The 24,639-nt window shown below is 49.2% G+C and overlaps 2 protein-coding genes across 4 annotated transcripts; both read right to left on the bottom strand.

Annotated features, from left to right (window-relative positions):
• Nucleotides 1-81: 81 nt before the first annotated feature.
• Nucleotides 82-5,657, bottom strand: PHF1 (PHD finger protein 1). 3 transcript variants are annotated; one of them, XM_081031467.1, is made up of 15 exons: nucleotides 5,018-5,657; nucleotides 4,094-4,268; nucleotides 3,921-4,002; nucleotides 3,717-3,812; nucleotides 3,193-3,293; nucleotides 2,946-3,094; nucleotides 2,675-2,770; nucleotides 2,399-2,467; nucleotides 2,137-2,260; nucleotides 1,964-2,031; nucleotides 1,698-1,802; nucleotides 1,391-1,577; nucleotides 1,211-1,305; nucleotides 869-949; nucleotides 82-711 (listed from the first exon to the last, which is right to left on the bottom strand). In XM_081031467.1, the coding sequence occupies exons 2-15, from the start codon at nucleotides 4,250-4,252 to the stop codon at nucleotides 423-425; spliced, it is 1,701 nt and encodes a 566-aa protein (XP_080887593.1). In that variant the 5' UTR covers nucleotides 4,253-4,268; nucleotides 5,018-5,657; the 3' UTR covers nucleotides 82-422. The 3 variants fall into 3 exon arrangements, with proteins under 3 accessions (XP_080887593.1, XP_080887594.1, XP_080887592.1); XM_081031468.1 differs by having other exon boundaries at nucleotides 869-946; nucleotides 5,018-5,202; XM_081031466.1 differs by having other exon boundaries at nucleotides 1,391-1,802; nucleotides 5,018-5,202.
• Nucleotides 5,658-6,492: 835 nt separating this feature from the next.
• On the bottom strand, nucleotides 6,493-17,321 carry KIFC1 (kinesin family member C1). The gene is made up of 11 exons (XM_081044549.1): nucleotides 17,126-17,321; nucleotides 13,717-13,854; nucleotides 13,510-13,609; nucleotides 12,965-13,018; nucleotides 12,800-12,850; nucleotides 12,197-12,597; nucleotides 10,828-11,607; nucleotides 9,915-10,205; nucleotides 9,752-9,825; nucleotides 9,561-9,636; nucleotides 6,493-6,681 (listed from the first exon to the last, which is right to left on the bottom strand). Exons 1-11 carry the CDS (start codon nucleotides 17,135-17,137, stop codon nucleotides 6,637-6,639), a joined length of 2,022 nt encoding a protein of 673 aa, XP_080900675.1. The 5' UTR covers nucleotides 17,138-17,321; the 3' UTR covers nucleotides 6,493-6,636.
• Between the last annotated feature and the right edge of the window lie 7,318 nt (nucleotides 17,322-24,639).

The following is a 24,639-nucleotide window of genomic DNA, read 5'->3' on the forward strand; positions in this document are numbered from 1 at the left end:
TGTCATGTATGTGAATTGGGGTGGGAAGATCAGTGCTTCTAGTGCCTCTGTTCTCATCTTTCACAATGACTCAAGAGTTGCTAGATTTGTTTATCTTTATTTCAGTCATACAGAGTCTGGGATCCTTATCATCCCTCCCCTCCTCAGTCTCCATCCCCAGGGGTTAAATAATTTTTAAAAATATTTTAAAAGCTGTAACAAAATAACATCAAAGGAAATGGGAAGAGGGATGGAAGGGTCAGGAATCAAGGGAGGAGAGAAGAGAGAGCCTCTTCCCCTTCCCCCCAACCTGGATTCCGCCTAGGCAGTAGGGAGAACGACCCCCTACCTCCCCAGGTACATCCCAGCTGTAGGTGAGATCAGAGGTCAGGGTATGAAAGTGCCGGTGTGTGTGAATGGGGAGGTGGGTAGAGGCAGGCTGTTCAGAAGATGCCCCCACCTCCCCACTCAACCAGGTACTGCACAGAACCATCAGGCCGCACTCTCCGAGCAAGGACCCGGACAGGGTCCCCTCGGGACAGGTAGCCAACCCCACCTCGGACTCCTCCCCCAGTCCCAGGAGATAAACTACGGCATAGGGAAGAAGAGGGTGCTGAGCGTCTAGGAGGACCCGGGGAGGGGGCTGGGACTGAGGAAGATGAGGCAGTCATCGAGTGGGGGGCACTTTTAGGGATGTCTGTGGGGAAACCAATATGAAGTTCCAGGGGTGACCTAGGGAGGAAAGGCAGTTGTGAGTCCAGACACAATAAGGACTGATGAGAAATGGAGGCCACATGTGGATCAGAGGAATGAAGAAATGGTTGGAGACTGAGGATCTTAAGAACAGAGGCGAAGAGGGGTGTCACAGGTAAAGGGGGTAGAAGCTCACCTGTCTGGGGGTTCACCATCCCCAGAGGTCCCTGCGGTGCTGGCAGAGGGGTGGAAGGAAGCGAACATCCGGATGGGACTGCTGGGGTTGGGGAGAGGAGAGGCAGGACCTGAAGTGGGGGAACAGGATGCTCCCCCAGAGGGGCAGAGCTCAAACACTGCCCCCAAGGAACCCCATCCCCAGGACACTGGGGACCAGACACTGGTTCTAGAAGTCTCTAGGACAAGCAGTGGGTAGCCAAGGGGAGGAGGGACAAGAATTCTGGTGAGAAAATCCAGAGGAAGTACAATTGGAGGAGAGGTTCTAAGGGAACATCCGGTTGGAGGGTGCAGGAGCACTGACCTGGGCAGGCAGCGGGCGTCTGTGGGCCGGAAGTTGTAGCCGCTGCTGCCCTGGTAACTCTGGTTAGGGCTGGGGGGTGGCGGAGACACTGAGGCCTAGAAGAATGAGCAAGGGACTGAGACCGAATCCTTGATTCTTTCCCATGCCCCCATTTGTCCATGGGGCTCCCCGTCCCTGTACCTGCAGTGCCCTCTGCAGACGAGCCCGCTCCCTCTGCTCCTGGGGCTCTGGCTGATTGCGCACTGCTGAGGATGGCCCCAGCTCCTCCATCTTCCCCTTCTGCCTCCTCAGGGGCTCTGGCTCCGACCTCCGGCGCTTCCCCAGGGGACGTGAGACCCCTCCCCCAGGGCCCTGCCCTGAAGGGAAGCTGTAAGAGGCCTCCTTATCCCCCCAGCCCCCTCCCGGACACCCCAAAGACCTCCCCATCTCCATACATAAACCCTGATTAATACCCTGAGAATTTCCCCGTCCCCCCTGGACCAGTGACCTGGTGGGAGCTCCATCTCCAGTAGGGGGCTCCACAGGAGGAGGGATCCGAGCATGGAGGCCAAACAAGCATTTCCTCTTCTTAATCTCCCTCCCTGAAATGAAGCTGGGGTGAGAAGAAAAATGATCCAGGGTCAGTGCTGCCATCACTCTTCCGCCACTACTCAGCCCTTTCCAGGGATGACCTTCCAGCTGAGTTGCAGTGCCTCCCCTCCCAGGCTTCCATTTCCACACCTCCATCTCTCTCTGAGCCTCTCCTCAACTTACCGGTCCTTGTGGCTGTTGAGTGCAGACAGGAGCTTGGAAGAACGTTCTCCCTTGGGGGTGTCTGAGAGCTGGGGGAAGGGAGGGAAAATGGGCTGAAGGGAGCTTGATCCCTCCCTCTCCCTTTTCACATCTCCCTGTTCCACCCTAACACCCAAACCTTCACTCTTCCTTACCTCCCCAAGGAGCAAACTGTCCCAATTCTCAGAGGTGAAGGGGAGGATCTCACGGTCAAAATCAAAGTATTTTTTCTTACAGCAAACGCTGAGGTGATAGAGGACAAGATGGGCCACATCCACCCTGGAGAAACACTGAGTTGTCAAGGTTGTGGACACATTACAAAAGCCAGGGCAGTCCCGAGTGGGGGGCTGGGGCAGGTAGGGTGAGAAACAGCGTGTTGAGAGAGGAGTTACACAGGCCATGCCCAACCCAGCTCACCAGCGAAGCTGTAGCCTCCTGACCTTCTCGGGGCCCCCCCGACATACACAGCATTCAAACTCGTAGAACCTGGATGTGAGCAAGGGGAGGACATACCTCAGACAGGAAAGCTATACCATGCTGTGGAGGACTCACAGCATCCAAGGATGGTTGAATCAGTGAGGACCGCTCCAGAGGTTGGGAAGAGAATGGATCTGGGTCAGGCGGGTGTGGGGGAACTGAGGGTGGGGAGAACAAGAGGGCCCCCTGGGCTCCTGGAGAGTGCCCTGGTCTCACCTGTCCCCATAGAGGAGAGGCTTGCTCAGACACTGGGTGCAGGCCTCATGGAACCACTGCAAGCAGCTCTGGCACTGCAGCATTTTCAGGTTCCACCTGAAGGGGACACAGGACTGGTGACCTCTAGACACGCCTCCTGCCCTAAGGCACTCACCACCTACTCCCACCTCCTTCAGCACTCCCCTCACCGCTCCTTCTCCTTCATTCCCGGGGATTCCCCCCCCACCCCTCTGAGGCACTCATTCGTTAACCCCGCCCCCTCATTACTCACTCCCCAGGACCACCACAGTAACAGTAGCTCTGCTGCCGGTTGCTCAGATGTCCAGCATCCCAGTCCAGCCCCTTCAGTCCATATGGCAGAGATAGCTTCATGCCCAGCATGGCTCGGGCATAGGGGCCCTTCTTCAGTGCACCCCCCCTCTGCAGAGATAGAACCGGCAGGCTGCTTCAGAGGGGTGGGGAGAGAAAGGCTTGGGAGAGTCTGTGGGTGGGAGGCTCCCACAGAAAGGTGCCTTTACCTTGGTGGCGATGGCAAAGATGCACTGGCGGCAGACCCAGGATGTGCCCTCTCCCTCTCCTGGTGCTGGGGCCCTTGGAACGTGGCAGTCCTGGTGATAAGCTAAAGAATGATATTATCGATGGTAGAGCATTTATTGCATTGCAAACCTGTGTGTGCTAGGTATTGGGATAGGAAGAATCTTATCTCATTAATCCTTGACCATGGTCCTGGGGAGGGGGAGGGGTATTATCCTTATTTTACAGGTGAGAGAACTGAGGCCCCTAAAGGACTTGCCCAAAGTAGTATGGTTTGAAAAGGGAGTATTTGAACCTCTGCCTGCAAAGCTCACATAGCCCCATTCCATGGTTGCCTCTTCCTGTGTTGGAAGGGAGTGAGACTACAGGTTCAAGGAGACTGGCCAGAGCAGTGGCTTGGGGACGGAGGCCAGAACAGGTGGCATAGGACCAGTGCTGGTGGGAAGGGTCAGAGACCGCCCGGAAGGCCTAGGGCAAGCTGGACCACTCAGGTGTCCTGCCCTCTCACCGTGGCGACACTTCTCACAGCTGACCAGCCGGTTCCCAGGGACCACAGTCTCAGAGCGACAGACACAGCAAAGGAATTCCTCCCCGGGGAGGGCAGCTATGAGGGAACACAGTGTCAGGGAACCTGTCCTTAGGCCCCCTTCTCTCCCCCGAGCCAGGTTTCTGTCTTCCATGGGAAGCCACTCCCAGGCCTCTAGGATCTCACCAGGGCTAATGTCTTTCCATAGAACCAGAAACTGGGAATCATCCTCAAACTGGACCAGACACACCTCCCGAGCACTGTCCACCTGGAATGGGTGAGCACAGAGGATGAAAGGGGAATCAGAATTAGATCCGGGGAATGGGGAGAGGTGACAGGTCAGAAGTCAAAGGTCTTACCTTCTTGATGGTCCCCAAGTATAGCAGCCCATCTGTCCATCTGGCCAGCACATCTTGACCCTCCCAAAGTCGAGGCCTGGGGCCTGAGGTGGGAGCAGGGGAAGCTGGGTCCCAAAGTGGGGGGGCACCAGTGCGGCTCAGCCGGGGAGGCTGTGCCATTGCATCCTGGGGGGGCCTAGCCAGAAGTGGAATGGGAGGAGAAGGTTATGAGAGCCGAGAAACCTTTCTTATTTGCCTATTTTTCTGTCAAGGACTGAAGCAGCTGTGCCCCCCCTTCCCCCCAGTCTCCAAATCCCTGAGACACCTGGATAGGAAACCAATCAGCACCCCTCCCAAGCTTCTTGACTCCAGCGCTCCCAACTCTGGTGACTGGCTCTCCTCTCCCTAAAGGCCCCCCCCACCCCCAACCTAGTTCTCTAGTTTCCCAGCTTCCAGACCTCCCCTGGGATATTATATCCTGGCCTTGAGATTTTAGCAGAAACAATGGTTGCAGAAGCAAAGGTTACCACTCAGTTTCTACTGTCACCTTCTCCTGCCGTTTAGAGGTATCATAATTGGGGTTCTGTTACCCAGAGATGTATTTTGGGAGCTTTTCTAGTGATGTTTTCCAGAGTAGAAACAACTGCCTCCCTGGGCCCGCGTGTCTCATTCAGAACAATTATTCTGATGTCAGGTTATGTCAGGTCGCCCTCAAATTCGGGGCTCCCTGCCCTCGGGTTAGATAACTTCCCTGAGTGCCCCGGGAGGGGGGCGTGTCCCAGTCCCAGTCTGTATTACCCGTGACCGCGAGTCCAACAGGGGACTTCAGTCGGCCCAGCCGGACCCGATGCCAGGGCGACGAGGCTCTCCCGCTGGCGCCCTGCGCGCCGACCCCCGGTTCCCTGCTCCCCCCCCCACCACGAGCGCCTCCCGCCGCCTCCTTACCAGTGACAGCTGGGGACGCCGGGAGCTGGGCAGAGGCAGACGTGGGAGACCGAGGCGAACCCCCCGCGCCGGGAGGGCACGTCTGGGCGTCGGGGGGCGTGCAGGCTGAGGCCGGGGGGTCCCCAGGCCCAGCCCCTCCGTCCCGGCGGCTCTGGGGCGTATGACGCAGCAGCCAAAGCAGCGGCAGCGGCAGGAGGAGGCGGCGGGGGGAAGGAGGGGAGGGGAGGGGAGGGACAAACTGGCTCGGGGGGAGGGTGGTGGGAGGGGAGGACTGGGGGGGAGGAGGAGCCGGGGGGCGGGGGGACGGGCACTACTTCACCCCACCTCCCTCACCTCCAACAGGCCTGGAGGGCGCCGAGCCAGCGGCGGCCTCTCCGCTGGTGGGGCGGGCGGACAGTCTGACCTGGCGGGAAAGGGAATCCCCGAAGCCCCTTCTTCGGAAGGGAGACCCGCCCAGGGGGCAGGAGGGAATCCCCCGCCTCCCGGCAGCCCGCCCTCCGGATTGGCCCCAGCCCCATGCCACATCCGTTAACTGCCCCCCCAACCTCCATGGTCACTCCAAGTCCCGCCCCCGACCCCAGTTCACGACCCCGCCTTCCATTCACCCTTCCCTATGCCCCCTCCGCGCCCACCTCCCTCTAGTGCCCCGCCCTCCTCTCCCGCCTTTGCCCCCGCCCCACCCTCTTGGTGGCAAGTCGTTCCCCCCGAGCTTCTGCGCACGCGCGACCCCTCCTGCGCGCGGCACCTGGGAGGGCCGAGCCCCTCCTTTCTGGGGCGGCGGCCGTTGGCTGTTGGCGCGACGGTCTCGGCGGGCGTGAGCCCCGCCCCGCACTTCCAGGGCCGGGGCGCCGACCAAGGAGGGCTAGAACCCAGGCGGTGACGCCGCCGAGAGCCAGCCAATGGGCAGCGGGCAAGGCCAGGCCTGGCCGTTCGAACAGGAAGGCCGGGAAAGGGCGGGAGGAAAGAGCCAGCAGTTAATGGGAGGGTGTGTCAGCCCCGTCCTTGGGATCGGGTGGCCACCTTTCCGGGGCTAGGGTGGCCTGTGTCAAGCGGGGAAACAGAGCTAGTGGCTGTGGATAGCTAGTGGGCACACCTCTTACCGTGTTTCCTCGAAAATAAGACCTAGCTGGACCATCAGCTCTAATGTTGTAATGCGTCTTTTGGAGCAAAAATTAAATATAAGACTGGGTCTGACCTGGCGGGAAAGGGAATATAAGACTGGGTCTTATATTTAATTTTTGCTCCAAAAGACGCACTAGAGCTTAGAGCTGATGGTCCCGCTAGGTCTCATTTTCCGGAAAACATGGTAGGTGTGGACAACCGGGAAAATATGGGAGCTGAAGACCACCCAGGGTACAGTTTGTCAGGGAGAAAAGCAAAAGTGGAGACTTTTGCACTGCAAAACACAAATTGCTGGGCAGAGTGGACAGATCCACAGCCCCATATTTACAGATATGAAAAATATGTCCTTTCTTGAGCAATTGCTAATAAAACCTTTATTTGAAAACAAAACAAAAGACTTTTCTTTATTTAATAGGTCCAGGTAACACAGTGCCCCCCCTACCCCCCAAATCACCCCTCAGCCCCACCCCCCCACCCCCCAGGATCTGGATCTGTCTTCATTTCCTGTTGGCCTGGGCAGTACCAATAACACACTGGTTCACCTGCGGGCAGGGGGTTTAGACAGGATAAAAAAATTTTCAGAGTAACCAACAGGCTGGGTTTCCCAAGATCCACCTCCCAATCCCCATAGATGGTTCTATGTCCACCTGGCACACTAGATCTGAAAGAGGTGAAAAGGTCTGAGAGGGATGGGAGCCCCACCACACAGGAGCAGAGAGAGAAGGAGCTTTCATTTCTAGCAATACTGTGGATTAGAGAACCCCAAATCCCTCCCATCACTAGCGCTTAATAAACTAGATAGAACAATACTAATACTCATTTAGGAACCAAGGCTCCTTGAAAAATGAATGATTCCTAGTCTAGGGCAGGCAATGTACAAGATGAACCTGGAATAAAGACTACTGGGGACCTAAGGGACACAAGAGTCAACTTGAAAGAGCTCCCACTGGACAAAGATGGAGTAATTTGAGCATAAGAAAGAATGACAACTGACAAGGACACATATCAAATACATAAGCATCTGTAAAGATAACCCCTTGATAAAAACTCAATGGTTACCTTTGGAAGTTGCTAGAGTATCAATGTATAATTAAAATTGATAAAGAATTCAACATTTATCCCAACTCTTCTATATGGACTGAATTTTAGAGTAATCAAATAGATGGCAATAGGAAGTACTTTATAGAAGAATCTGGGCTAATTAAAGTAGAACTGAGAAAATCAGGAAATCATTTTTAAATAAAGTAAAATAAAGATTAGAAAAAAATAGGAAAAAAATTTTTAAAAAGTAAAAATAAAAATAATCATCATCATTACCATTTTAACACTCAATGAAATAATAGACCTAGGTATGATCATTGTTTGATCAAATCACTAGGTAAAAAAGTTGATAGGGAGTTTTTTAATGGATAGATCAGGCTGACAGTACCCAAATCCAATGATCAATTTTTATATCATTGAAAGTGGAACAACTAGATATTAGGTGTCTCCTGCTATGATGCAACAGAACGTGTACAACCCCATGTAAGTTTTCTTGCTAAGAAATTTAAACCTGACTCAGATCTAATTAAGCCTCTAAACCTAACTCCAAAACAACAAAAATTATGGAGGACAAAGGCAGCCACCAGCCCAAATCCAGGATATGGTTATTCTATAGGACAAATTACCCAATTTCTTCAACAAATAAATGCCATAAAAGAAGGCGGGGTTGTTATAGATGAAAAGAAACTTAAGAGATCATTTCAACCAAATGGTATGAGCAGCCCTTGCTTCGATCCTGATCAGAACAAACCAAATGTATAAAAGACATTTTCTGAGACAATCAGGTGAAATTTAATATAAACTGGGTATTAGAGGATATTAAAGAGTTCAAGTTGTTGCGTGTCAATGATTTTATATAACTTTAATTGAACTTGCAAGATAGCAAGGTAAATCCTAATTAAAGCAGAAGACTAGGTCAGGGTAAAAGGCGAGATTGACTACTTCCATGGCAACAACACAGGCTGAAGCCTGAGTGCAGCAGAAAGGCACATGTGATGAGAGACTCTGACTAAAGCCAGAACCCATCACAGGGCTATAGTTTCAGGGAAAAAATTTCCCTCCAGAGGCAGACTGTAAAGAAACTTTCTGACTCAGCTCTAGAGGAGGGAACATAAGTCTCCTAGAGAGTTCATAGCCATGGTCATGGCTGACCCTCGCGGGGTTTGGAGCCTGAATTCACACTATTTGGAAAAACCTCTAAATCTCCTTTGATCCAGCAATTCCATTTCAAAGAATCCTTCCCTAGATAGAGAGATGTAACTAAACAAATAGAAAATGACATGTGTACAAGGTTAGTCAACATGGCTTTGTTTGTAACAGAAGAGGGGCGGAAACAATCCAAGTGCCTAGTAGAGGTGATAAAAGTCAGTGTATCCACACAGTGGAGTCCTAGGCAAATACAAAAATAATGGGATGATTTCTGTGTGCCTGTGGGGAGTAATCTTCAGGTTGTCTTGTTAAGCAAAATAAAGTGTAGAATAACATACATCTAAGAGAGGGAGAGAGATGTCTTTTACTCGTATGTAAGGAGGGGAATAAGCACATGCGTATTGCTTGTATTTGCAAAAGCAAACATTCGAAGAATAAAATGATAAGTGATAAAAATGACAGGTGGGGAGCATGGGGCGGACAGGAGTAGTGTATAGCTTTATATGTAGTTTTGACCTTTTAACCACCTCTTTTTAAAATCTTAAAAATCCCATGGGCCGGCCTGGTGGCTCAGGCGGTTAGAGCTCCACGCTCCTAACTCTGAAGGCTGCCAGTTCGATTCCCACATGGGCCAGTGGGCTCTCAACCACAAGCTTGCTGGTTCAATTCCTCGAGTCCCGCAAGGGATGGTGGGCTCCGCCCCCTGCAACTAAGATTGAACACGGCACCTTGAGCTGAGCTGCCACTGAGCTGAGCTGCGCCCTCCACAACTAAGACTGAAAGGACAACAACTTGAAGCTGAACGTGTGGTACCCTCCACGTTGAAAGCACAACAACTTGACTTGGAACAAAGTTCCGGAAGTACACACTGTTCCCTAATAAAGTCCTGTTCCCCTTCCCCAATAAAAATAAATAAATAAATCCCTCAAAAGCCAACAGGTGAAAAATGGATCTGTAGGGCCTAGAGTCAATGGAGTAGTGAGATGTCTGCGGGACAATAGATGGGGGGCGTTGTCACTTTGTGAGGGGTGACATGGCTAGTGCGTTCTTCTGTACACCTGAAACTAATAAAAAAGAATGGATCGAGGTGGGTAGTGCCCCAGACACCTGGCCAACATAAATCCTTTCTGGATCAACGTGCCCCTGGCCTAAAGGACAGAAGGGTTTGGGACAGAGAAGCCCACAGTCACCCAGGAGTCCTGACAGAGACTGGGCTTGCTGGTAACCGCACCTTGGAGGCAAAGCGTAGGGAGTTGAGGGACTCGGAGACGTTCTCTTCTAGGGGGGAAATATTCACAAACATGAGCCTGTGGAGAGAGGAAAGGGGGCCAAACCCCTGCATTAGTGGCTGGCGGAGCCTGGACCCTGTTTCCCCTTTCCCACCCCTTACCCCACATCACAGTTCCGACTCTTTCCACTCACATCTTGGCGTTGCCGCCCAGACAGTTCTGCAGCAGGTAGGTGAGCTTGCTGTTCCGGTATGGCACGTGGGACTCCTAGCAGGTTGAAGGGGACAAGTGACTGGGCTAGGACAGGGTTCAGCATGGTCAGCCCCAGGCCCCACCTGACCCAACCTCATTCCCACCTTGTTGCTCAAGGCCATGATGACCAGCCCCAGTGTGGACAGGCTGCTGTTAATGGCCTGTGTTTCCCGAAGACGCTCCCGCTCCCCAGGGCCAAGGGCTAAGCCGGGGTCTAGACGCTCGCTCCCAGCCAGGTCCACAAGATTGAGGGGGGCCCCACACTGTAGGCCTCGTCCAGTGTGCTCCCCAGAGATCTGCAGCTGGAACACACTGTGGCTGCGTGATGAGCGCTCGTTCTGGGCTGTGCGGGCCACAGCCCGGTTCTGGCGGGCCAGCTGGAGCAGAGCCTCCACCTGGATGGGGAAGAGCAGGGCAGGGCAGGCAGACGTCAGTACACAGCGGTGTCAGGTACGGCAATGCACAGGGGTCAGCACTGCCCTCTTGGAGCTTTTTTTCTAGGCGGTGAAGGGACAAATAAGTAAAATATACAACATATCTGAGAGTACTAAGGGGTAAAATAAAACAGAAAAATAAAGAGTATATGAGGGTAAGGTGAGGCTGCAAGTTTAGGCAGGATAGCCGGATCTTAAGGCAATGAGGGAGCAAGCCAATGCAGGAGAGCAACATTGAGGCAAAAGGAGACAGCGAGCAAAGGCCCTGAAACATGAGTGACCAGGCGGCCAGTGTAGCTAGTGTGGTAAGCTAGGAGAGCAGTAGGAAACGAGACCCGAGATCCCTGGTCAGGGAGCCAGCGACACCCCTGCTCCCAAAGCTGCCTCTCCTCCCCACTCCCTGGTTCTGTTAAGGCAGAAGGACCTCACCGCCCACTGGCCAAAACTGAATGTGGCAACCAGTCCTTACAACTCCCCTTTCCTTCATCCTTCACCTTCCATCGCTCCCTTCTCCATTCCACTCCATCTCTGTTCCCCTACCCACTGCTCCCCATTTTCCAGCTCAGGACCCATCAGGGCTTACCTCTTTCTCACAGGAGACAGGAACATATCGGGCATTGGTGACAACAAGCTCCTCGCTCCCCGGTCCTGCCCGGCGAATCTCACATTCACCCCCGTGGCCCTTCCGGGTCCCCGTGGCCAGCAGGTCTCGGACAGTCTCATTGTAGATCTCTACGTAGCTCACCACAAAGCTGTAGGTCCAGCCCTGGCTGCTCAGGTCCCCGGCCACAGAGAACAGGTGCCGCAGGGCCCGCGGGATCAGCCCCTCCACTTGGGGGTCTCCCCCAGGCCCACCCTCCATGGTGAAGGTCTTGCCGCTCCCTGTCTGGCCGTAGGCAAAGATGCATACTGGGTAGCCATCCAGGGCTGACTGGACAAGCATGGCAATCTCCTCAAACACTTCTTCCTGTCCACTTCCTGGTGGGAATACCCGGTCAAAGGAGAAGTCATGGCGCGTGGGAGCGGCTGGCATCCCACTCAGGGTCCCACGCCGTTCATCAGACCGGAGAAGACTGAGGTGGGTTGGAGGATCAGAGGGTCCACCAGGGCCAGAAGGAAACAGGAGGAAGCCAGGGGGCGGGGTGGGCTCCCCCAGAAGGACAGGGCGGACCCGGCAGAACACACGGATGTTGCCTTTGAGCTCCTGGAGCTGGTTGTGGAGTCGCCGGCGCTCCATCTCTAGCCCATGGAGACGCTCTCCCCGCTCAGCCAGTGAGGCCGCCTGGGCTGCAGTCTCCCGGCGCAGAGATGCCACCTCCGCTTGGCTGTCTGACAGAGCTGCTTCTGATGCCTGCAGCCTCCTCTGCCCAGAACAGAACAGACAGAGAGGGCAAGATACAACCAAGAATAAGAACAAGTCATGATGGGGCGGGGGGTGGAGGTAGGGTAGTCCCTGCCTCCAAGGACTTCACAGTCTGGTAAAAAAAAGGTAAGAAAACAGGAATCCTGGTATTAGAATATGGAGCGCTCTGGGCATATCCAGACGGCTCACAAGGAAGATATCTAGGCTGACACCCAAAAGTATAGGAGTGAACGAGGGAAGGATGGACTATAGAGAGAACATTCCACAAAGAGGGAAGGAAGCGCATGTGCAAAATGCCCTGAAGCGAGAACTGAATCATTTGAGAGACTGCAAGTAATTCAATGTAGTTGGTGCTCACTAAGGAGTCAAATGGACGTAAGAGGAAGAAAGAATGCAGGGGAATTCTGTTCAAGAAAGACAGCCAGAAAGAGGGACATGGAGGAGTATGGGAGACACACATCTGGGGGAGCTCCGAAGACAGAGTCAGGACAGGGCTGGGGTACGCGCAGAGCGCAGGGGTGATCAGGGATGGATCCTGAGCCCAAACCTGGAAAGGAGGGTCAGCGTTTGGTGAAAGGCTGGCCCTTACCTCCTGCTCCTCTAGCCGGATGACCAGTCCCCTCCGCTCTTCCTGAAGTTCCAACTGTTCTTTCTGGAGCTCTTGCACCAAGCCCTCCTGCGTGCCCAGCCACTCTTCCAGCTCCAGGACACGGGCACTCAGGTTCCCCAGCTCCCGCTGGCCCTTCTCAGCCTGGGCCCGCTCGCTGGCCAACTCCCCTTCCAGTGTCCTGCGCTCTACGCCCAGGGCCGTGGCCTGCTGCTGGGCCTCCCGGAGCTCATCCCGCAGCTGCTGGTTCTCCCGGTCCAAGGTCTGAGTCCTCTCACGGCAGCATTTCAGCTCTGCGTTTAGGTCGCATAACTGACCCTTTAAGTCCCAGGCTGGACGTTTGCTGGGTTTCTTCCCTCCCGGCTTGGGAGGAGCAGCTGTTGCTAACATGGGCACAGAAAGGACAAAAGTCAAGAAGTCTTGGTTCTCTGTCTCTCCTCCCTCCCAGGCCTTAGGGCCTCCACACCTGATGCGACATCTCCTTCTCCTCCAGAAAGGGAAGAGGCCAAATGTATTCTCCTGGGTACTCACCACCTCCTCTTCCCTATCCCAGCCTCTCACCCAGCGGTTGTGTTTGTCACCTACTGCCAGGCTTCTTGGCAGGAACAGCAGGGCCTGGCTTCTGATTCTTCAACACTAGTGAACGGGAGTTGACATAAGGAATTATATCACCAGCATCCTTCCACCTCCACATTCTTCCATTACCTGACCACAAATCCCTTTTCAGCCCCAGCTCTTAAGGGCTAATACCTGTGGCAACAGCTGTGGAACACCGGGGGCCTGTCCTCTTGGGAACTTTTGGCGCTGTCGGGAGATGGGAGAGGAGAAAGTAGAGCGATCACTCTCAGGGTCGCATGTCCTCTAGCTCGGCCAGTGGCAGAGCTGTTGCTTTTTCTGAGGATCAGAAGTAAGAGAACTTCCCTTGTCCCCTAAGTCCGGCCACCTCCTAAAGATATCCTTCCTAGGACCAGAAAGTACTGAACATGCCAAGAGCAAGGGAGCAGAGCCATGTGTAAAGCATGCTACATATGTGTAAAAAAAGTGTTGGGGAACATGTCTGTATTTGCCTGAATACCCATTGAATATCCCTGGAAGGATACACAGTTGCCTCTGGGGAAGGGAACTGGGTGGTCTGGGACAGAAGTAGGAGGGACACTTTTCAAAAGTGTAACAACTTTGTGCCTTTGGAATTTTGAAACAAGTGAAATGCATTACCTATTCAAATTAAGCTACAATTGAAAGAAAAGAAAAACGTGAGTTGACAGAGCTGGTCTCTGCCTACCCCTAGAGCCCACCTGCGGTCTGGCCTTGTGTCTGTGGCACTGTGGTGAGGGCCGGTGCTCTGGGGTAGGACGTGGCAAATTTGGTCGTTGTGCCCAGGACTCGTGTCCTTTTCTAGGGAAAGACAAGAACGGGGTCCATAGTTACCCCCTCGATTGGTTTATTCTCATTCTCTCTCTCTCTCTCTCTCTCTCTCTCTCAGCTTTCCAAACCCAGCTCACCTTCTCAGGCTCCAAGGCACCCTCCATCTGGTCAGGCCCCCTTTTAAACCTGCTTCCTGGGAGAGGCAGCCGGGAAGAAGCCTTGACCAGGGGTCTCTTCAACTCTATGTTCCCCTTCACTTCCAACAAGGGGGATCTCTGCTGGGAAAAGAGACGCTGAAGACAACACCCTGGAATCCAAATGTCCAAAGAATTCTCCCTTTTGACCCTCCAGACTAATAACTAACATCACCACCGAGCATTAATGTGCCACAGATCATGTGCCAGCCAAAAAACACAGAGAGAAGTGGGACACAATGCAAAAGTGGGAGCAATCTCTAAGGGAGATGCTGGATGGATGACGGACTTCAGCTAAGTCTAAGCTACCCTACTTAAGTAAGCAAAGAGAAAGGGACACTTCTTTTAGCTAGCATAAACTCAAAACACACGCATGGTATGGCAGTGAAATCAATAGGCCCTTTTAGCCAGAGATGGGAATAACAAATAAGGAAGAGAGCGGATACAGGCTGAAGACTGGGTTGGAGGAGCAGATAACATTTATCAGGAACTGTTTTAAATGCTTTATCTGTATCACCTTAATCCTCACAGCAGCCCAGAGGAGGTGCTATTATTAGGGTCACTTTGCAGAGGAGGGAAGGAAGGCACTGAGAGGTAAAATAGCTTGTCTAAGGTCCTCAGCCAGTAAAAGGCAGAGCCAGGGTTAGAATCTAGACAGTCTGTTCTGGAGGCCATGCTTTTAACCACTAGACCACACTGCCTCGTAGGGCTGATGCCACGTTAAAGAGGAGTTTGGGCTTTAGTGCTGCATACATGGAGAGCCAGATACAGTTTCTGATTAGGCATGTGAAAAATATGCGGAAGAACCTATTATAAAGAATAAAAATGAGTTGTAATAGCCTGACTTGCATGGGGAAGACTAGGAAGAGGTGTGACCAGTCTGGAGACCACCGAAGTAGAGGTGTAAGGTAGGGGCAGTGGGAAAGAGAGCGCCTCTCCTCTAAGCAGCCCAACTCAGTGCCTGGGGATTGTGCCTACCCCATGATTACCAACCATTCGGGTTTGGCCAGAACTACGGGGCTTTTTAGGACACAGGAATTTTAGGGCTAAAACGAGGTCATTCCTGTGCAAACCGGGACAAACTGTCACCCTCCCTCTATCCCACCATCAGGAAAGCATCATGTACAGATCGACTTCTGATTTTCACCATAGGTAACTTAATTCCAAGGCCAGTCTCTCTCTGCCCTTCAATTTACTTCATTCATGCAGTGTTTACTAAGTGCCTGTTATGTGCCAGGAAATGATCTAGGTTCTGAAGTAACAGGCACGGTCTGTGCCCTCAGTGTGCTCATGGGACAGTGGGAAAGAGACGCACTGAAAGAGATGATTAAAACTTTACCTAGCGCTATCCTAAAAGGATCACAGAAGAGGGGGTGGGCATCTAGTTTAGATGGGGAGAGTGTCAGAGAATGATTCTAAGAAGTATTTTCAGGCCAAACTTTGAGGATGAGAAAGAGTTGGCTTGATGGGTTTGGGCCAAGAGCACTCGTTAAAAAGCAAGGAAGAGTATATTCAAGGAATGACAAATTGTTCTGTTCACCTGAACACAGGGAGTTACAAAGAAAGTGGGGAGATGAGAAGAGAGGCAGAAAGGAAAAGATTGTGGCAGTTGGTATGCCATGATAAAAGAGTCTGGGGTTTACTGAACGCAAGAGGGACCCTGGTGGTTTTCAGTCAGGAGAGTAATATGACTAGATTTGTACTGAAAAAGTGAACTAAGAGCAATGTGAAGAATGAATAGAAGAAGATGAGGGGTATATCACAGGCAGAGAGACTGTATCATTCCTTCATTCATCCATGCAACAAGGATTTTTTGCACTAACATTTGTTGAAAGAATGCTCTATACCAGTCATCGTTCTAGGTACTGGAGAGTAATGAACATAAGTTCCTGCCTTCCCAGAGCTTACTTTCTAAGGCAGCCTTTCCAAATTGGAGTACCATAAGAGAACTAAGCTCTACAGAAAGTGATCTATTTTCTCAATTCTCCCAAGGAGGTATATAGCTTTTAACATTCTAGGTGCCTAAAACTTAATTCACTCAATACAAAGGGTGCCTTAGGGCATCAGAGCTTAATCCTCCTGGGACTCAGTTCAGAGAGGCTATTCTAAGTGATTAAAGACAAAGTAGAAATCCATCTGATAGAAGGCGAAGGAGGGGCTGGATTACGTGAAACCAAGCACAGTAGTCCCCCCTTATCCACGGGGGATACTTTGCAATACCCCCAATAGATGTCTGAAATACCCCCTATTTGCAATACCCCCTATATATATAATGTTTTTTCCCATACATACATACCTATGATAAAGTTTAATTTAGAGATTAACAACCATAACTAATAAAATAGAACAATTTTAACAATTGTTCTGTTTTGTTCACAACTGTATATATAACTAGAGTGCCTAGCACAATGTCCGCTGTGTGGTATGACTCAATACATTTTTAAAGGAATGAACTCAGATCCATCAGTGGCGGAATACTTAAACTGTGATATATACAAACCATTGGCTTCCATACAAATAAGGGGGGCGGTGGAGGTGGAATTTTTTCCCCTGCCATCTGAAGAAATGTGCACAAAGACTACTTATTTTAATTTAATCAAATGTAAAAACCAAAGTTTTAATCAAAGTGTGAAAACCAAATTTTTCTTTAACTATTCCAAGGTCAAACACTTATTTTATTTTATAACCCCTGTCGGTTCATTCTTGCTACACTAACTATCATAACGGAACCCAGGCATACCTACCTCCCTGGAATTTGTGAGGGTTCAAAAAACGTGTTCAAAGGTTTGTTTATTCAGGACAATCCCAAAGAGTGCAGTATTTATTTTTTCCCATCTACATATAGTCAGACATGATAACTCCCAACTTTGCACAGTAAGCACAATCACTTAACCTATAAAAACAGCTATTCATCCCACCCCTCCTATACCTACTTCCCTACTCCTAAGGCAACCTCTCGGCGTGTGCAGCAGATCCCACCCCCTCACCTACTCAAGAACAGCGCCTCCGCAATCCTTCTCTGCACCACCGACTTTTCACTCTCTACTGGATCATTCCAATCAGTGTACAACATATGCTATAATTTCTTGCAACCCCAGCGTTTCCTGACCCTTTTTCTTTGCTGTTCTCTGCAGCAAAACTCCTCAAAAGTGTTGCCTGTGGAGTATTCACGGTGTCCAATTCCTCTCCTAAACCCACCCCAATCAGGCTTTCACTTCGGGTCGCACAGGCCTTCGCCCTCCGGGCAGGCTGGACCAGGGCCAGCCGGGACCCGGGGTCTTGTTGGCATCGGAGGCGGCCGGCCGTCATCCCGGCTCTCCGGGACAGGAAACCCGCGCCGGCCCCTTCTCACCTGCGGCTCCATGTCCAGCTCCGTGCCACACGTGCCAGGGGATGCAATGGGAAGGAACAGGGCGCCGGGCCTCCCGGGACCGGCGTTCTTTCGCCTGCTCGCGAAGCAGAGCACGCGCGCTCCGGGCTCCGCAGCCACCAACTCTGCACCACACCCGCCACTTTTGAATTCCAACGGCTGCCACCCCACTCACCTCGCTCCGCCCGCAGGGACCAATAGTCGCCGTCGCCACACCCGAGGGCCAATCGCAGCGCCCTCCGCCTCCCGAGGCCACACCCCTCCGGGCCAGCGCCTCTCCTTCTAGCTCCGCGGACGCCCGGGAGGCAGGCGGGTTGCTCACCCTTCCGGCCTCACTTTTCCTCCTACCCACCCCTCCTCTAGCCGTAGTCGGCGGGGCTTCCGCACGGCTCCGACCGCCGCACGCTACGTCAGAAGTTGGCCTGAACACGCCACACGAACGTTAACTGCTGGGGCGGGGCGGGACGCTGGTGAAAAGGAAACACGCGTGCGCAAACTGGGACCCGTGCAGGGCGAGAGGCAGGACGAGCGCCTCCTAGCGACTGCAGTCGGGAGCGCACTCGTTAGCTCGACTGGACGCTCGTTTGCGGTGTCTCCCCGCGGAGTCGGACTGGCCGGGAAAGTGGGAGCTGGCGCCCTCACGCGGATGAGAGAGTGGGCGCATCTGCCCATCCCGGGTCATTTTGGCATTTCTCACCAAATTTAGGGACCGTGGAGGCAGCTTTACGCTCCATGGAAACCTGACGGTGGGGCTTCGAGGATCAGGGGAAGACGATTTTTCTCTGCAGCCTTTTACCATATCTCCTCCGTACCTGGGCGCTGTTACTGGTGCTGGAGAACTGGTTTAGGACCGTCCAAGCCTCAAACCCATTGCGAGTTTGCTGCTTCCATTTATGGAGTATTTTGTTTTTCAGACTATCTGCACTTGCATTATCTCAGTTTAATAATCACTAAATTCAATGAGCTATTACTATGTGTCCAGTGCTTTACATACCTTATCTGCAAGCTGGATGAAGGTTTAGAAAGGTCAAGTATGTCAACCTGAAAAAACAACAACAACAAAAAACGACCAGTTGAAGAAGCAAAGCGTCTATTTTGGAGATAAGAATTGCAATTTTGGAAGCACAGATTCAGGCAGAAACCCAAATAGTGTCCTAATTATAGGGTGAAAGCTAGGGGTTTTATGAGAGAAAAGGAGTAATTACATGAAAAGAAAAAATTCCTGTTGGTGCTGACAAGCTGAGCTACTCTTGGCTATACATGTGGGGTTACTGATTCTATTTCAGATAGGTCTGTTATCATCAGTCCTTGTGATCAGGATGTCTGCTTTCCTGCCAACTTTACAAATGTTTGTAAACCATTGTGATAGAGCGCAGTCTGAAGTTTCAAGGAACAAGATCAGCAATGCAGTTCCTCTAGAAAGGCTGCCCTAGCTCCATTTAAAAATGGCTCCATTTATGTCATCTTTCACAAGTAATAAGTAGAAGGTCACACTCTGATTGGGAATGATTCTAGATTCCGTTAGCTTTAAATACAGGCTATATCTATCACCTCACACTATCTCTAACAATCTTGGTAACAAAAACAACAACCTATGAATAATTTGCTGAGTGGTCTACAACATTTACTCGTTTGAGTTTCCAACCAATCCTGGGGATAGGCAGGGCAGGGATTTTATTTATGATAGTGAAAGACAGTAGACTTGGTGTATAACTGGTGATTGACAAAACCGGAACTCAAGCCACCTATCTTTTAATCCAGTGCTTTAATAACTTGAATGCAAACCTGCTTGTGGAGGAGAGCACACTGTGGGGAGACACAGTATCTGAAAACCCTGTGGTCATCCCACCACCTTTGGTATCCGAGGAAACCTGAAAAAAACAGGAGCTTGAAAAGAAGAGAGTGAGAAGAGGAGTGAAGGAGGAAATTGCAGAAGACCAACACTTAATGGATGGGTAAAGAAGGAGAACTGAGAAGGGAAACCTGAGAAGAAACGTATTAAAAGCCATTTATTAAAGTTAAAAAAACAAACGTTAGATAGACTAGGAGAAATATAGATCCTTTATTACATTAAAGGGGAAAGAGTTTATTCATCTCAATTGATGCAGACAATACTCAAAACATTCAGCATCCATTGATGTTAAAGAAAAATAACCTGATAAAGGATATCTTCAAAAATTCTACGCCACACATCACAATAATGGTGAAATGTGAAAAGCATTCCTCTTAAGATGAGGAACAAGGCAAGGATGCCTGCTCTCAATAATCCTAGTCAATATGATCATGAAAGTTTTAGCCAGTCCAATAAATGACAACAAATATATAAGGATTGGAAAGAAACAAAAAATGTCAGTATTTGCAGATGAAATTATTGCATGTATAGCAACCCCTAGAGAAAGTTCAAATAGAATTGATAAGTGAGTTTAACAAGGTTGCTAGGTACAAACTCAATATAGAAAAAAATCAATATACAAAATCTATTGCATTCCTATCATCAGCAACCATCAGTTGGAAAGTGTAACTTTAAAAATATACTATTTGGTTACATGGATATATACATATATAAAAGTCAACCTGTATACTTGATTTGTGCACTTTGTCATTCTGAAATAAAAACTTGAATACAAATATATCATTTGCAATGGCAACAAAAAGTAAAGTACTTAGTAATAAATTTAACAATAGGTGTTCAAGCCCTTTGTGGAGAAAACGAGAGAACTTTATTGGAAGATATTAAAGAAAATCTAAATTAATTGAAAGATAAACTATATACTTGCAGAGAAAGACTTGATATTATACAGATGTCAATTCTTTCCACATCATTGTTGTTGAACTAAGGGAGTGATAGTCCTTGATGTTTGGTTCTGCTAGAGTCTGTCCCATCTGCCCATCTCAGGAGCAGGCTGAGTGCAACAGCTCTTGATGGTCTTTCCCCCTTCCCCAGAGATCTCTCCTACAAGTCAGGGAGGATTTCTTACCTTGGAAATCACATTTCTGAGCCTCACGCCCCCTCCCTCTCCTGCTTTTCTCCCTGGCTTCTCTGGCAGATTCCATTCTCCTGTCCAGTCCTTTTCAGGCCTCTCCACAGATGGCAAGGTGTACAGTGAAGTTACCTTGATTATGTTTGAAGAAAGTCAACCCTTCATTCATACATTACCCCAGCAACTTCTCATGTCCACTCTCCTACAAGGTGTGTCACTTGGGCTCTTGTCCTTGCAGGTGTTCTACCTCTGCTACCTTCTCTCACAAAGTTGGTTCTCACTGCCTTGGTCCTCAGACCCCTTAATCTCCGAATAGGAAAGCCCTATCCAGTTTGGGTCTCCTCTCCCCAGCTTGGAACACGGGATTCACAAAGGCTTGCACACTTCTGCTTCTCCCCAACAGACCCTTGATGAGCCAGAGCACCTTCCTCCTCAGTCTTTCTCGTGGCCCCATTCTGAAAAGCACAGAAACAAACGTTTTCACATTTAAACCTTTCTTAGCTTATAGGGCTATTTTTCAAAAATTATTTATTTATTTATTTTTTTAAAGATCTTATTGGGGAAGGGGAACATGACTTTATTCCCCAACAGTGTGTACTTCTAGGACTTTTTTTTCCAAGTCAAGTTGTCCTTTCAATCTTAGTTGTGGAGGGTGCCATTCAGCTTCAAGTTGTTGTCCTTTCAGTCTTAGTTGTGGAGGGCGCAGCTCAGCTCCAGGTCCAGTTGCCATTGTTAGTTGCAGGGGGCGCTGCCCACCATCCCTGGTCGGAGTCGAACCGGCAACCTTGTGGTTGAGAGGACGCACTCCAACCAACTGAGCCATCAGGGAGGCAGCTCAGCTCAAGGTGCCATGTTCAGTCTTAGTTGCAGGGGGCGCTGCCCACCATCCCTTGCGGGACTCGAGGAATTGAACTGGCAACCTTGTGGTTGAGAGCCCACTGGCCCATGTGGGAATCAAACCAGCAGCCTTCGGAGTTAGGAGCATGGAGCTCTAACTGCCTGAGCCACCGGGCCGTCCCTCAAAAATTATTTTAGAGCAAATTCCAGAGATTGTATAATTTCCCTGGAAAATACATACATATATATGATATATAATACATAAATATATAAAGTATTGTAGATGGATATTATATATATGGTATATATATATTTATTTTATGTGGTATATACTTATATTACATATATATCACAATACCATTCTATCAGTAAAATGAACAAAAATTCCTCAGTATCACCTAATAATCAACCAGGGTTCAATTTTTCCTAATTGTCCCCAACTTTCTTTTGCAACTGGTTTTACGAGACCCACAGATCACATTTGATTGGTTTGTCTCTTCCATTTCTCCGTGACAGCCTCCACCCCCACCCCACCACACACAATTTTTAAATGACCTCTATTTCTTGAGAAAATAATATATTTTTATTGTGCTGCATTCTGGTTTGGGATTATCATGATTTTGTGGTGTCATTTAATGTGCTCCTCTCCTCTCATGTTCAATTGAATCTTCTCAGGAGGTACATGTCTGGTTGTCCCACACTTGGAGAGTTTAAAAAATAATGTTCATCAAAATTTTTTTTCTTTTCTAAAGTGGTACTTTTCCACTGTAGAAAATTTAGAGAAGAAAAATCCATCGTTTTGCTAGTAATGGATAAACATGATTCATATTTTGGTGTATTGCCTCCCAGCCTTGTTTCCATACATATACTGCATAGTTTAAATTCCAAAAATAAAAACAAAAGAGACACAAACAAAAAATGTGAAAGACACTTTAGATAAGCAAAATGTGGTACATCCATAAAACAGAATATTATTCATCTATAAATAGGAATAAAGTACTAACACATGCTACAACATGGATGAACCTTGAAAATATTATGATAATATTATGAAATATTATTATATGAATATGAAATAATATTATGAAATATTATTATCATAATATTATGAAAATATTATGATATGGATTTCTTTGTGTGGTGATGAAAATGTACTAAATTAGATAGTGGTAATGATTGAACAACTCTGTAAATATACTAAAAACCACTGACTTGTACATTTTAAAAGGGTGAACTCTATTTCTAAGAATTGTTATAAAAAGCTTTAGGGCCGGCCGGTGGCTCAGGCAGTTGGAGCTCCGTGCTCCTAACTCCGAAGGCTGCCGGTTCGATTCCCACATGAGCCAGTGGGCTCTCAACCACAAGGTTGCCAGTTCAATTCCTCGAATTCTGCAAGGGATGGTGGGCTCCGCCCCCTGCAACTAAGATTGAACATGGCACGTTGAGCTGAGCTGCTACTGAGCTCCCGGATGGCTCAGTTGGTTGCAGCACATCCTCTCAACCACAAGGTTGCTGGTTCGACTCCCAAAAGGGATGGTGGGCAGCGCCCCCTGCAACTAACAATGGCAACCGGACCTGGAGCTGAGCTGCGCCCTCCACAACTAAGACTGAAAGAACAACAACTTGACTTGGAAAAAAGTCCTGGAAGTACACACTGTTCCCCAATAAAGTCCTGTTCACCTTCCCCAATAAAATCTTTTAAAAAAAAGCTTTAATAAGTCATTCAATTTTCAAGTACAGTTCATTCAGCATTTCTTAAGTGTCCACTCTCTGTCATCTACTATACTAGGCTTTGTTGCAACAATGACGAAGGAGTCAAACATCATCTCTTTCCTCCAAGAGTTTCAGTTTAGGAGTAAAGGGGAGACAGACAATAAAATGGCAGAAGGAAGACAGGTGCTGTCAGATCACCTTTCTCAGAAGTGAGAAGTGGAGAAAGATTTCCAGAGGAATTTCTCATCTCAGCTGTAACCAACAAGATGAGTAAAAGTGAAGAGAAAAGGCAGCTTCCATCTTGACCTGTTGAAGACTCCTGTCAGGGTGCAGGATGGGAGCTGAGGTCCCCAAGAATGGGTGTAGCTCTGGGAATCTGAGAGGACCCATCCAGAGGTGATTGATTTCCCCCCAAGCTGTTCTCCCTTTATTTCAGACTTCCATTTGCTAACACAACCAATTCAGAGATAGGTACTAGTCCTATGAGGGGGGATACCCACTCACTTCCTCAACATGGCATGGAGTGGGCCTTGTGATTTATTCTGGAGAGGAAGGCCTTTGGTTCTTTCCAAAGTATTCCAACATTGCAATGATTCCCTGGTCCTTGTCTACAGTCTCTAAGGAAGAGGGTGCATAGGGTCTTTCCAGGGGTCCTCACATACTCACCTCCTGGAAATACAGTGAACTAGGGAAGAGTCCCACTTGCCCCAAATCCACAAGTGACAATTGTCGGGCTGTCTCCAGGCACCACGATTTGAGTAGCCCATGGCAGATGAACATAAATACCATGAGGCTTGAGATGCACCATCAGCCTTTTACCCCCTAAGGAAAGAAGTATCTGTGGTGAAAAGAAAACCTCCATATTGCCTAGGATGAGTGGGAAGTAAAGACCAAGTTGGCATGATGACCAGATGACCAGACAACTCAAAGCATGCCAGGGCAGAGGGGGAGTACTTTTACATTTTGAACTATGTGAATATATAACACAATACGATAAATAGAATTAAAAGGAAATGAGAAGAATAAAATACGTTTCCCTGTCAGATTGGTACTCCATACATCATTTCTGGGACTAGAAAACGGTACTTCTTTCCTAGCAGTTCAAGAAACTCAATATCTCATGAACATTCTGGTTTAAGAATTTAGTTTAAGGAAATAATTGGAAATGTGCACAAAGTTTATAAAGGTAAAGTACTGGAAACCATTAAAATGTCCACCAATAGAAGGAAGCTGACAAAATTTTACTACATAATGCAAATTGATATATAGATATACATATACATATATATATAATATCTCACATTTACTCTGTACTACTACCACTGCTGCTGTTGGTGATTCAACACACAGCCAAAACTAACATGGCCCTGCCCTTAGAGAGCTTACAGTCAAATGAAGAGACACACATGAAACACATAGCCACGCCATTCAGTGGACAATTGTAAAGTGACATGGATCCTATGAAAGGCATTTGAGGACATGTGGAATATGATGTAGCCACTTAAAAAAATAGTGATTTTTTTTTAAGACTCTACATTAACAGATGTGGCATAAAAACGATAAGAAATTTGGGTAGCTGGATGGCTCAGTTGGTTAGAGCGCGACTTCTCAGAGCTCTCAACGACAAGGTTGCTGGTTCAATTCCCCCATGGGATGGTGGGTTGTGTCCCCTACAACTGAAGATTGAAAAACAGTGACTGGACTTGGAGCTAGGCTGCGCTCTCCACAGCTAGATTGAAGGACAACGACTTGGAGCTCATGGGCCCTGGAGAAGCACACTGTTCCCCAATATTCCCCAATTAAAAAATTGAAAATAAAATGCTTAAAAAAATGATAAGAAATTTAAGAAGTCTGTAATTCAACCTTGGTTCAAATCAGTTACAAGTCACAATGCTATCTAATGAGAAACATTGCAAGAAAAGACCTTTGTTGACATTAGGCCTTTCAATGCAGGAGAGGGACAAG

Source organism: Rhinolophus hipposideros (assembly GCF_964194185.1).
Source record: "Rhinolophus hipposideros genome assembly, chromosome: 3".
Taxonomy (NCBI): Eukaryota; Metazoa; Chordata; class Mammalia; order Chiroptera; family Rhinolophidae; genus Rhinolophus; species Rhinolophus hipposideros.